At 42.8% G+C, this 12,967-nt stretch overlaps 1 protein-coding gene across 2 annotated transcripts in view; it reads left to right on the top strand.

Moving 5' to 3' along the window:
* diaph3 (diaphanous-related formin 3) overlaps window positions 1-12,967 on the top strand; it is an 814,225-nt gene that overhangs the window by 75,181 nt on the left and 726,077 nt on the right. Inside the window, exon 2 of one of the 2 annotated variants that reach the window (XM_060941746.1) lies at window positions 1,799-1,831. The exons of the other annotated variant lie outside the window; for it this stretch is intronic. Within the exon in view, the coding sequence (XP_060797729.1) occupies window positions 1,799-1,831 (33 nt within the window). The remainder of the gene's footprint in view (window positions 1-1,798; window positions 1,832-12,967) is intronic. 2 annotated transcript variants of the gene reach the window in all.

Here is a 12,967-nt window from a genome sequence, read left to right as displayed (position 1 = left end):
CGTGCTGGGTTTGTTGTTGCTTGGTGTGCACTGAAATGCTTTGTCTCTCATTCTCTGTCTGTCCGTCTCTCGCAAAACAGAATACAAATATTAATCCCCCACACTTCATTAGTCAGGCTGACATTTGTGATCTTCCTTGTGCGTTTATGCTAATTCAGCTCTGAGCTATCGATTTGATGTCTGTGCGTGGGGCATCGCTCGATATATTCTCTCTCACACACACACACACACACACACACACACACACGGAAACTAGTGAATATGAGGCGTCAGGTGCTGCATCAGTTCCATGTCCTCGAAGATGCACAATGTAGACCCAGAAGGACATGGCTGCTGTTTAGCGTGTGTGTGTGTGTGTGGTGAGAAAAGAGACAGCCGTGATGCGTGTCCTCGTCAAACTTCTGCTACAGTGATGGGAAAGAACAGGCTCTTATCAGAAGGACTGTGCCTTACAGTTCCTGCCCTCTCTGACTGCTCACTGGAACTGAGGTTTCATTTAAACCCCAGGAACTCGAACTACAGCTAGACTGAGAAATAACAGCACCGAGTTCAGGTACAAAACCCAAACTCCAGTGTTCTGACAGAGGAACTTACAAAAATATCTGTGGCTCCAATAAATAGTCAAAAATACTGTGTCTGTCTGTCCATCCCTCTTCCTGTCTCTCTCTGTCCCCCCCGTCCCCCCTCTCTGTCTCTTTTTCTGTCTGTGTTCCCCCGTCTGTCTATTTGTCTCTGTCTGTCTGTCTGTCTGTCTCTTTTTCTGTCTGTGTTCCCCTGTCTGTCTGTCTCTCTGTCTCCCTCTGTCTATTTGTCTGTCTCTCTCTCTGTCCGTCTCTCTCTGTTTCCCCTCTCTGTGTCTGTCTGTCTCTCTCTCTGTCCCCCCGTCTGTCCGTCTCTCTCTGTTTCCCCTCTGTGTCTGTCTGTCTGTCTCTCTCTGTCTGTGTCCCCCTCTCTGTGTTCCACCCTCTGTCTGTCTGTCTCTCTTTCTCTGCCCCCCCCATGTCTGTCTCTCTGCCCTCGTCTGTGTCTGTCTGTGTCCCCCCCGGTGTCTGTCTCTCTCTCTCTCTGTCTCTCTCTTTTTCTGTCCATCTCTGTCCCCCTGTGTGTGTCTCTCTCTCTCTCTCTCTCTCTCTCTCTCTGTGTCCCCCCCCCTTGTCTGTCTGTGTCCCCCCCGGTGTATCAGTCTGTCTCTTTTTCTGTCCCCCTCTCTGTCCATCTCTCTGTCCCCCTGTGTGTGTCTCTCTCTCTCTCTCTCTCTCTCTCTCTCTCTCTCTCTCTCTCTCTCTGTGTCCCTCCCCCCCCCCCCCCCCTTTGTCTGTCTGTCAGGTCAAAGAAGAATGGAACAAAAATAAAATATACACAGCAAATACCCAGATAATCTGTTGTGACCTGAATAACCTGTGTGTCTCCGGACGCTGTGACTAATACAGTGAACAGAGCCCCATGCGCTGGATGTGATTCACTCACACTGTACTCTACTGTCACATAACGTCGGTTTCTGTTCCTGTACTACATCCTCCTCCTCCTCCTCGTCCTCCCAGTGAGGAATCCCTGCTTTAACCTCCTGCTCAGGGTCTTGGGGTGGGTTCTCGAGTTGAGAGCGGGGTGGATTGTGGTACTACCTCAGGCTACAGAATTAGTGAATGACCTGCTAATCCTTTAAATCTAAAGTTGTTGTACATCAAATATTTTTTGGCCTGAAGTTTATATTGTGTTTTTAGTGTTTTGTGAAACAGTTTCACAACTGAAGGTCTGGTGCTTTTCATCCTCTAATCATGTTGCTTTTCTCTGTTTGTAGCCTTTAAACATCAGAACACTTACTGATGATGTGGTAAGCTCTTGTGATTTTTGTTGATTCTTTGCTGCTGTACTCACCAACATCATGCTGAGATCTCTGTATTGATGAGCTGTCTGTTTATTAGCCGGAACTGAAGGGGCGGGGCGCATGTGAAGTGAATGCATGGTAGCTAATTAACTAACTTTTTTTTTTTTTTTTTAATTTAAGCAGCGTAGTTCTGAAAAGCTTTTTATCTCAAATCATACAACAGCCTTTTGTCCTTGTTTTTCCACCAACACTGTCGAAGTTGCTCTTAACAAATCTGTTCTCTTGTAAGGCATGCATTATCACTGACCTTCAGACTGCATCTAAGCATGCGGAGTGTGTGTGTCGTTGGTTTAATCTTCCTGAAAGTGTAATAGATTGCATGAGGCTGTTAGGTGGGCTGTCCTGTTAAATATTTCACGGATTTGTGTTTGTACTGGAGAGTTTTCGTGTTATTTGCTATCCCAGGAGATGGCAGCATAGAAATGAGTCAGAAGAGATTTAAATGATTGTTCTGTTTCAGGAAGTCATTTACAGCTAACTTGCTTTTTTTTGCTCTTATCGTGAATATTTTTTTTCAAGCTATATTTGGATTAATTATCAATCAGCAAGTATTTCAAAGAAAATTAAAATCTGAAATGCTGCTCACACAAGTGTCCAAACCTCAAAGAGTCTGGCAGCTTCCAGAAGAAAGGTACTGACTTAATGAGGACAGGGTTTGCCTTTGACCTCAAAACGCCTCGTTTTCTGGGCCAAAAACGTCTCGGTTGAACTCTTACTGAAAACGCTGAGTCTGAAGGAAAGAATGAGAGAGAGAAGACGAAGGAGGAGCGTTCTAAAGAAAGACAAGGTAATGTTAAATTATATCCGAGAGGTGATGTAAACACTGTTGGATCAGTAGTGAGGAAGTGGAAGCTGCATTGCACCACTTAAGCCTCGGTCACAACCGGCCGTACGTGCTCCTACGGCCAGTCTACGTGCAAAAAACGCATGGAGGGCGCGCGTGTGACATGCTGATTTTCAAGCCGTAGACTGGCCGCAGACCAGCCGCAGAGGTTCTTTGTCATGTCAAACAAACTCTATGGGCGCTTACGTTTTTTTCAGGTTGCAAGACAAACTTACGGCCAACGCGTGTCTTTCTCCACGAACAAAAAAAACCGCAGCAATTTGGGAAACGCCAAAAATCGCATGGCCAAAAAAATCATACGTCCAGTTGTGGCCTAGGCATTAAGCACGACCAAGAAGACAAGGATGTCCCTCAAACCCCAGCACAAAAGCAAGATGGTAAGGGAAGGCCAACAGTGACTCTGAAGGAGTGGCTGAGAGTGGAGTCAAGGTGCACCAGACGACCATTTCAGGAGTGTAATGTGCTCTTGAATATACAGGGTGAATTATACAGAGTATATTATACAGAGTATAATATACTTTATTCTGTCCACATTCACTGGATATGAGCAATCGCATGCTCTGACTGGCTACTCTACTACTAGGATATCAGCTCGTATACCGTGAGTAGAGAAAAACAAAATGGCGGAGCGTGTTCCTGAACCAACCGAGGATGAAATAAAAACTCGAAAGCAAAGCCACAAAAAGCAACAAAATATGGAATAAAAGTATTTGATGGAAAGAACATAATTCTTGAAGAAAAATTTTATTATTATTATTATTATTATTATTATTAAGAATAATAGCATTTTTCACAAATTGCTCCTGTCATTTCGCCGGTTTGTTTACGTTCTAAGCGGAAATTATTTTGTTGGACGTTTTGTATAAAGTTTTTATTTCTAGAATTTGCAAAAAAAAAAAATGCTCAGTTTCTCAAAATCCAGTGAATGTGGAGAGAGTAAAACAGTTATTCCACTCAATCTCGTCGTACATGGCTTATAGCAGCTCATGTACAACTCGATCTCGTTGAATAACTGTTAAATATTATATAAATCAAATATACCATGCCCTGAGAGGCTCTGGATGAAATTGTGGATTCTCCTGAGGTGACCAGACCATACAGTGGCCTATTTTGTGAGGGGCGCAGCCGGTCACTGAAGAGGATCTGTAATTCGCGGTACGTCTCAATGCATGGATTTATCTCCCTCGTCAAAAAATTCCAAACTAAAAGTGTTAATTTTCGTTGATGAGATTAAATCTCAACATAAACCCACTGGAGGCAGCTATGTTTGTTGTTTACGTCTGCGTAACCTTTGACCTGATGCGTAGATCTACACACGGAAATGCTCGCAGAGCCACAGCTGTGACTCGAGTCAGTTCCGAAACCGTTTTTTTTCTGTTATTTGAAAAAGAGACCAAGCAGGTACTGTACGCTTAAAAACAATTACTGAGTCACAAAATCCGAAAGCTGTTAAAACTGTTGATTTGTGTGGTTATTTTAATGTTTTCATGTTTTTGTTTTGATTGTATTAATGACTTTTCTATTTTTGTCTGTCTTTATTGTAAAAAAACCCCCAAAAAACCCAAGTCGGCTGTATAGCTTGAAATTGTGACGTCAGTTCATGGTATATCCAGGAGATACCATGACTGACTCACACCATATACATTTTTCTTTTTCACTTTTGATGTCACAAGATGTCTTGCTCTATCAATGGTGGAACTATTTTATGTCACATGAGCCGTCCTTTTGGCCAATCCCTGTGTGGGAATCTTTTGATGCGGGATATAAAGTTAATTATACAGAGTATAATTGAGGACTGAAAGAAATCCTACAAAGAGCTGTATGAAGGCATGAGAGTGATCCAGTGAAGATGCGGTTCTTGGTGTGATGAGACCAAGATACTAATGGCCCTTTTCCACTACCCTTTTTCAGCTCGCTTCAGCTCACTTCAGCCCGACACGGCTCGCGTTTCGACTACCTCAGAGCAGCACGACTTAGCTCGCTTCAGCCCTGCTTAGCACCCAAAACTCGCACGGTTTTGGAGTGGGGCTGAAGCGAGCCAAACCGAGCCGAGTGGGGCTAGGGGCGTGAGCAGACACTCCCCTGTGCACTGATTGGTGAGGAGGAGTGTCCTCACACGCCCACACACGCCCCGCGAGCACGCTGGGATCTGTAAACACCGCAAACCCGGAAGAAGAAGAATTACGAATTACGAGAATTTCTGAAGCCTTATGCGCCTCGCCTCATCTATACGCTCTTGCCAGTATCTGTTGGCGTTGTCGGTGACAACAAGCCACAGCACCAAGACCTGCAACACTAACGACTCCATGTCTCCATGTTTATTGTTTACTCTCCGGGTTGTGAGACTACCGCTTAAAAGGTCACGGATGTCACCGTTTGCGCCGCCTAACGACATCACGTGACGTCCACCCACTTTCGCTAACTCCACCCAATGTGTCCACCCACTTCCAGCCAGCACGGTTCAGCGCGGTTGTAGTCGAAATGCAACTCCAACAGCCCCGCTCAGCTCAACTCAGCACGGCACGGCTCAGCCCAACTCAGCTGCGTTGGTAGTGGAAAAGCGGCATAAGCTTCAAAGCACGGTGTTGTGCAAACCTAATGCAGGCCATGCTTCAGTTACCACCATCACTTCAGTGAAGCATGGTGGTGGCAGCATCATGCTTCAGGGATGCTTTTCATCCTCAGAACCAGGGCTTCTTGTCAAAATGGAAAGGAGAATTAATGGCTCAAATACAGGGGATATGACGAGAGCCTGTTTCAGCCTGATGGAAAAAATGCTGAAGCTTGGGAGAAGGTTTAGCAGGACAGTGGTCCTCCATAACTAGACCAAAGAAAATGCAGGAGCGGTTCAAAACAAAAAGGTGCATGTTGTACAGTGGCCAAGCCAAAGTCCAGACCTGAATCCCACTGAGAATCTGTGGCACTGTGTGGAAAATTGCAGTCAACATCCAACTCAGCTGAAGAACCTGGAGCAAATCTCTTCTAAACAGTGTGCAGAGCTGCTAGGAACTTACCTTAACACACTTAAAGATTTTACTGCAGCAAAAGGTGCTTCTACTAAGGGCTAATGTGTACAGGTTGAGTACTTGTGTAAGAAACATTTTTTTTTTTTCAATTTTTATTTATTTTTTTAAGATCTGCTGACAAATAAAGTATGACTTTAATAATTGACAGTACAGTCATATCGGCTTGCAGTAATTTCTTATTAACAGAGTTTGAGGTCTTTATGGGAAAATATCAGACCGAGGTCTTGGTGGTCCGGTCCGGACAAAAAGACCTCTGTCTGATGTTTTCCCGTAAAGACCGACCAGGCGAGGTTAATAAGGAGTTTATTATATGTCTCTCTTTTTATTTCTAAGTTTAATAGACGGTCATTATAATCAAGTGTGACCGTGCTTTCAGTCACGTCATATTTGTAACATAGTTGAGTCACGAAGGCAGAATAAGTCAAGTTTATTTGTATAGCGCTTTTAACAATAAACATTATCGCAAAGCAGCTTTACAGAATTTGAACGACTTAAAACATGAGCTAATTTTGTCCCTAATCTATCCCCAATGAGCAAGCCTGCGGCGACGGCGGCAAGGAAAAACTCCCTCAGACGACATGAGGAGGAAACCTCGAGAGGAACCAGACTCAAAAGGGAACCCATCTTCATTTGGGCAACAACAGACAGCATGACTATAACATGAACAGTTTTAACAAAGTTGGCTTCGTTGATGCTATAAACCCCCCACCGACGGAAACCCGAGCGCAAAACTGTTCACGACAACCGCAGTCCCCAGCCACAAAAGCACCACTGCAAGAGTCCAGAGCGTCCTCCAGGCGCGACCCCCAACTGTCCACATGGGACCATCCTCCACAGGAGCGATGCGATGAGACTCCAACCAGACACAGGGCACCAGGATGGATCAGGCAGGTCCGAGGATGGCTAGCGGTTTCAAAACTGAATTTCTGTTCGTGGTTAGCGGTTTCTGAATACTCTTCATTGCTCATTTCTTGAATAACTCGCTGACACTTGTTTGTCTTTTGGCCGTTTTTGATTCCGATTTGATTTCCAATTCATCTTTTTTTGTTTTTGTTTGTTTTTTGCAACGCTGAAAGCCGGCGCCTTGGAAAGAAAGTCCAGAAACTACTGCCTGCCACGGAACCAATCAGAGCGCATGAGTTTACTGGAAGTAGCTTGTGCCATAAAATATAAATCGGTACCCTATGGGTCCATGTGGCTGCTGCTTATAAATAACTGTTTTTCTGATCCCATGTCAGTGCAGTAAATATAGAATATATACATGTGATCAGTGATACTCGCCTCATCTCTTGCAAGCATCACCGAGCTGTGAGCAGCATCAGGGCTTTGGAGTACCGGTATTTTGGTTACCAATTTTGTTGACTGTGTTTCATTCAAAATACAGCGCTGTGAACTCTATTTTCAAAATGGTAAGAAAGCACTTGTTCATAAATTGTCTTGAAGCATTATTTGGGATTAAGGAGCACATTTTGGTTCACAAGTGTAGTGTAAAGACTCTTTAAAAAAAAAAAAAAAAATTCAAGTGAATAGCAGAAGTTTGATATTGGCTTCTCAATATACCTGCCAAAAAGCTAAAAAAACCAAACAAATAAAACCAAAACAACTTACAAAACCTTTCATTTGACCTATGCAACCTGTGATAATCGAAAGGTAAATTTTCTTAAAGTAAACGCCATGTACTTGATATCGAATCAGTAGCCTTGGCGAACCACGAGGCACATTTCGTTTCTCTTTTTATCTGCCGATTATTTTCCGATACTACAAAGTTATAACGGGGTTTCTCTTATTTCGTTTGTGGTTCTGACTGGTTCCAAAGTTTATCAAGAAGTAGAACGGGTCATCGAACTTGATCAGGATAAGTGCTGATTTGGTTACGAAGTTTCGCCATTGTTCCACTCATTCTTACAACACGATGACATGGTGGCCTCGCCACTCGTTCTTGTGTACCTTTTGATAACGCGAGATCAACTGTTTGTATCGTTAGATGACGATTCGCCGTTCTGGTGATTGTAATGTTTATGCATATGCGCAGTTCCACTCATTCTTATATTCTTACAACATGATGACATGGCCACAAAAATAAATACTGGCTGGGTCTGGTTTTTGTAATGCAGAAGAATTTGATGGGTTTTAAAGGGGTGAATACTTTTGCAAGGCACCATTTCTGTGTTTTGTGTTTTGAAGTTACTTCTGGAGAGCACCCAGAAAAAGCCATTTCTACAAATTAGATTTATCAGCTTATGGTTTAAAGGAACTTTTGAAGTTCGAAGATGGCACTGATGCCGGATCTGGACTCAGTCCGAGTTACTCAACAAATTTTCTGTGAAATTGTGTTTTGAAAAATGAAGAACGTTTTTCCATCGGTCTCATTACCAGGGCAGAGTATGGCAGGTGTGGCAACGCTGTTTGCTCCAGCAGGTTATTAGTAGTTAGTGAAATTAGTGTTTGCATAAAAATTCAATTAAAACTGAGGGCTATTTCAGCTCACTAATATTTTAAATGAAGAAAGGTGTGTGCGCGCGTATATTATAGTTGACTAACTTTGACTTTCAGAAGTACATACTGTGTATGAATTAAGTTCGAGCTTCACTGATCAGCACTGGTGAAGGGTTTTTTTTTTTTTCTGCATAGGAGGGAATAAACAGGACTTATGATGGTGCTGGAAAAATTCTTCCAGCAGATGCACTAAAGGCTCAGCAGTAGATTGTTAAAAAGCCACAGATTTAAATATGCAACTTCTCTAGAGAGCCTCAATTGACTGGTCTGCATGTTAATGGATGACAATGCTCTCGGGCATCCGAATGTTGAATGGGGCATTTCAGTCTTTTATACTTTTATAGGCAAATAGCTGGTGACTCATCGTTCCCTTTATTAAGGGAACATGGTATAGCCGTAGCTAGAGTGAAGGGCTTGGATAAAATTAATTCGGAGAATAAATCTGAATGCTGAGATGAAAACTCATAAAAATCTGGAAGAGAGGGACTATAAAAGCTTTCCATGTATGGTTATACTGAATTTGAAGCCATTTGAATGTTGAAGTAAATTAGAAGTTAACACGAGCTTTGAAATGGACAGCATGACTCACATTTTCGCTGGGACTTTTCTGCAAGAGTCAAGAGTTCGACAACAGATGGAGCAGGTTTATACAGGGTTACCTTTGGGTTCTGAAAAATAATATTCTCCACTTGTTTCCTTGGAAAAATAGTCAAATATTCTTCACTTTTTCTTAGTCTGTATTTTTTTTTTCTTAGTTACCGATATATCATAGTGGACTTAAAGCTGTACTACCTTTCAGGTTTTTCAAGTGTAGGTCATGAAAAGAATTTTCCCCGACACCCAGTTATTTTTGTTTAGTCGACTGAAAGCTACTGAATTCGAATCAGACTTTCTATTTTATTATTTTTTAAAAACGGAACAATTTAATGAATTTAGAGTCACGCGGCCCTCAATTCTCCGCTGTTTTTTTTCCTGCTTCACCATGACCCAATTCAAGATACGATGTCACGCATCAGGTGGTGAGCTTATTTGAAACAGGAGAGGAAAATGGAGGACGCGAGTGTGCGAGCAAAACGTGAAAGACCGACTACAGTAACGGAAAGCGAGAGGAAAATACATTATATACAGCAGGACCAAATTAATAAATATCGGCGCTCTGCGAGCACCCCGGTGCGATCAGCTGTTTGTTTAGTGACAGAATGATGGAACGGTCAAAGGTAAACCTGCGCATGCACAGCACACACACGGACTTCCTCTGTCTGCTTGACTGCGCGAAGAAGCGAGTGATGTCGTGCACATTATTTGCTCGGGAATCCTCTCAAATTAAATAACTTCCCAGCTGCAGAATGGTGGTTTTTTTTTTTTTTTTAAAGATATTGTAGAAATGAACAAATTTCAGAGAGAACTAAATTTCACCGGTTTTATGAAATCGGAAGGGCGTCTACTTTTAATACAAGTTTATACCAACCAATCTGCCACAATTCAAATATTTATACAGATGCAGCTAAAATTTGGGCTCCACTCCAGCCTCTGATGAGCGAGACTTGGTTTTGGGCAGTCTGTGCACCATCAAGCTAAAATAAACCTCTTAGTTTGAGCTTAAGGTTAGTTTAGCATGGAATTATTTCAGAAAGGTATTAGGACTCCCTTTAGCCTTTAATTCAACACAAAACTGCGTTTATAATTGAACAGAGTCGAAGAGTCTTGGAACAAACAAGACTGAAGGAATCCGAATTTCCCGTTGAATTACAAGCCGAACGCAGAATGATGCGACATTTTATCATACGTTAGTGAGACCAGGAGCGTTTTCTAGCTCTTGAAAAGATTAAGGGCTAAATCAGGGTTTGCATTTTTTTTAAGAGAGATTGGCATTGATAGGTTGGCGAGGTTACATCGAACTTTACAAGATATTATCACCCACACGCATTCCATGGCTATGACGTCTTTATTACTGATTTTTGCCCTGCTCTTTTTACATTTGTGTATTTCAATTAATAATAAGTCTCATTATTAACACCCATAATGTCTCAGGAAACTGAGGTACGTGCCAATTGACTTAGACTATTAAATATCACGAGTGAAATTTATCAGTTTAATAAAAATATCTTTTCTCACTCACACATCTCTCCTTTAGGACCACAAAGACACCGATTCCAACCTGCATTATTATATTACAACATTCAAAATCCCAGATGACATCAAGTCAGTTGTTTTCTCTTAATTATACCCCAGGGTGGGGGGTGGGTATACTGGTTTACCTCTGTCCGTCTGAAACACCCTTTTTCTTAGCAACCACAAATCGTAGCCACTTGGTACCAAACTTCAGCTTGGGGTTCTATACCGTGTATACTGTGTTCAGGTCTGTCGCACATCGACTTCCTGTTTACCGACAATGTATTTACGAAACCTATAGGGTGGATTTACAAAATTTTTGTAACACTTTTCTCAGCAACTACAAATCACAACTGCTTGATATTTGGTACCGAGCTTCAGCTTGGGGTTCTATACTGTGCATACCATTTTCAGGTCTGTCGCACGTCGACTTCCTGTTTACCGACTGAATGTCTTTACAAAACCTATAGAGATCTTGCAGTCACGTGACCAGAAAGTACACAACCCCCATCTTGTCGGTCAAAAGCACCGCTAAATACTGCTGCACTCGTGTACAGAATGGATCAATTTCAACCGACGGACTACACGGCTCATTTTTCTAATGAACAGATAACTAGATATATGTCTAAAATAAACGATCCACAGATTAGTGACCCTTATGGCTTACCGGACGGAGTTTTCACAACAGGATATTGAACTGCCAGCGGAATACCCGGACGTGTATAATTACCTCATTAACTTTCCCTCGCTGTTCAGTGGTGAAGCACTGCGTGCTTATAAATCTCTGGACAGTTATCTTTACAGAAATTCAGGATTTGTCAGCGACTCAGATGTGGCATCTTGTAAACAAGAAAATAATCCTCATTGGACGGGTAAGTCACTTAAGTATTGAGTATAGCACTGACCAGCCGATTATAGAATAGAATAAGGTAATTCCAAATCGTCCGTGTTGTTTACATGGATCTGGATCTGGCGTTGGAGAGGTAGAGGCTTGGCAGTGGAGGTTTGAGTGGCTGTTTTCTGAGCTTAGTCAACAGGCCGGCTCTGCTTGCAGCCTCGCTTTTGCTTCCGCTCCCGGCGCCGCCTCCTTCCCTTTGCTTCCAATAACAATCCACGGAGACCCCGCTGGTCTCGCTGTCTTGTCCGGAATGTTGTTGTTGTTTTTTTTTTCTCGTCCGGAATGTTGTGCATGCGATGGAAATCGCTACAAACCGTCATTTTCTGCTGGAAACCAATGTCCAGTAAGTCCATACGGTTGTAGTGGATATTGAAGTCTGGTACAGACGAACAACACGCAAAAATACACACAAAAAACATAAAAAACGTGCACAGGTAGGGAGAGCTTGTAGCCGCAGCCGTTGTAGTAGAATTGTATATAGTAGGGTTTTCCAGAAGAAAAGGTAGAAGTAAAAGCAGAAGTAGAAGGCGGAGTATGGCGTTTGACTGACACGATGGCGTCTGTCACAATCTGGATCGGCTTTGACGTCACATGCAAGTGCTCCATAGGGTGGATTTTGACGCTATTTCAAGAAGCAAAATGCTATTTCAAAATGACAGTTTAGCAGGATGCTGTTTGAAATCCCTGGGGAGAGACACTGCTCTTTACTTACTTGTTTCAGGGTTCATTATTTGTTGAAGTCAACATTCATAATAAGTGTCCTATTCCTTTGATTGCTTGCATTCTGATAGAAGCGAGAGCGGGGAACGTAAGTGAGCAGTAGCTCACAGTTGATCTTGTTTTGAAGGCGAAAATACCCAGAGGCTATAGTGCCGAGTTATGGGGTCTAACGATGCCACAAGGACTCAACACGCCATGCCGCCCTAAACAGAGCTCCCTTCAGTCATTTGCTGGCTGACAGCACTTTCACTTGGGCTTTCTCCCCCCCACCCCCTCCTTCTTCTCCCCTGACCCCTGTATTACTGACACTGTCTGATATGCTTGGGGACGGTCGGGGCTCTGAGTGTGCCTCCCCCGTGGCTATTCCAGCCCTTCAATCATCTTCAGAGCTTGAAGAAGCCCACCCCAAAAAAACTTGATCAGTTTAGACTTGCGCCATTGTTTGGTTCACACAGATAATTACACCACCACACCAGGCTGATTTAAGACGCACTGCAATTGGTCAAAAGCTTGGCGTCCGTCTGGTCATTATGTGTAGTCGATTTTTACTGGTCACAAACACATGCTCGTTGTTTACACTCTGGCTTCCCGAAGTCTCTTCACTGTGGTTGGATTTCGACAAGTGGAGGGATTTCTATTAAAGATGACTTACGATAAAGATGACAAATACATTAGTCACTGTGACGACGGCTAATAATTTTCTCTTCGTCACTGATGGATAATGTTTGTCAATGATGAGCACCGGTGGGAACCCTGCTTATATTCGGAGAAAAGCAGAACTGAACTGAAAATTCGCACATACGAGGAGACTATATGCTTTGAGCTTACAGAGTCCAATATCCGAGACTTTCTAGAATTAATCACCATCCAAGGCAATGAATTCCGTTGTTTTTAGTCGTACTTTGCGTTGTTGTCATGGTCAGCTTGTTCCCAGGGACTTTCTCTTTTGCTTGGGAGGTTGTTAAGTGGCGTATTAAACTTAGTGA

Source organism: Neoarius graeffei, chromosome 15, assembly GCF_027579695.1.
Source record: "Neoarius graeffei isolate fNeoGra1 chromosome 15, fNeoGra1.pri, whole genome shotgun sequence".
NCBI classification, from domain to species: Eukaryota; Metazoa; Chordata; class Actinopteri; order Siluriformes; family Ariidae; genus Neoarius; species Neoarius graeffei.
This window is presented reverse-complemented; position numbering and strand designations above follow the sequence as displayed.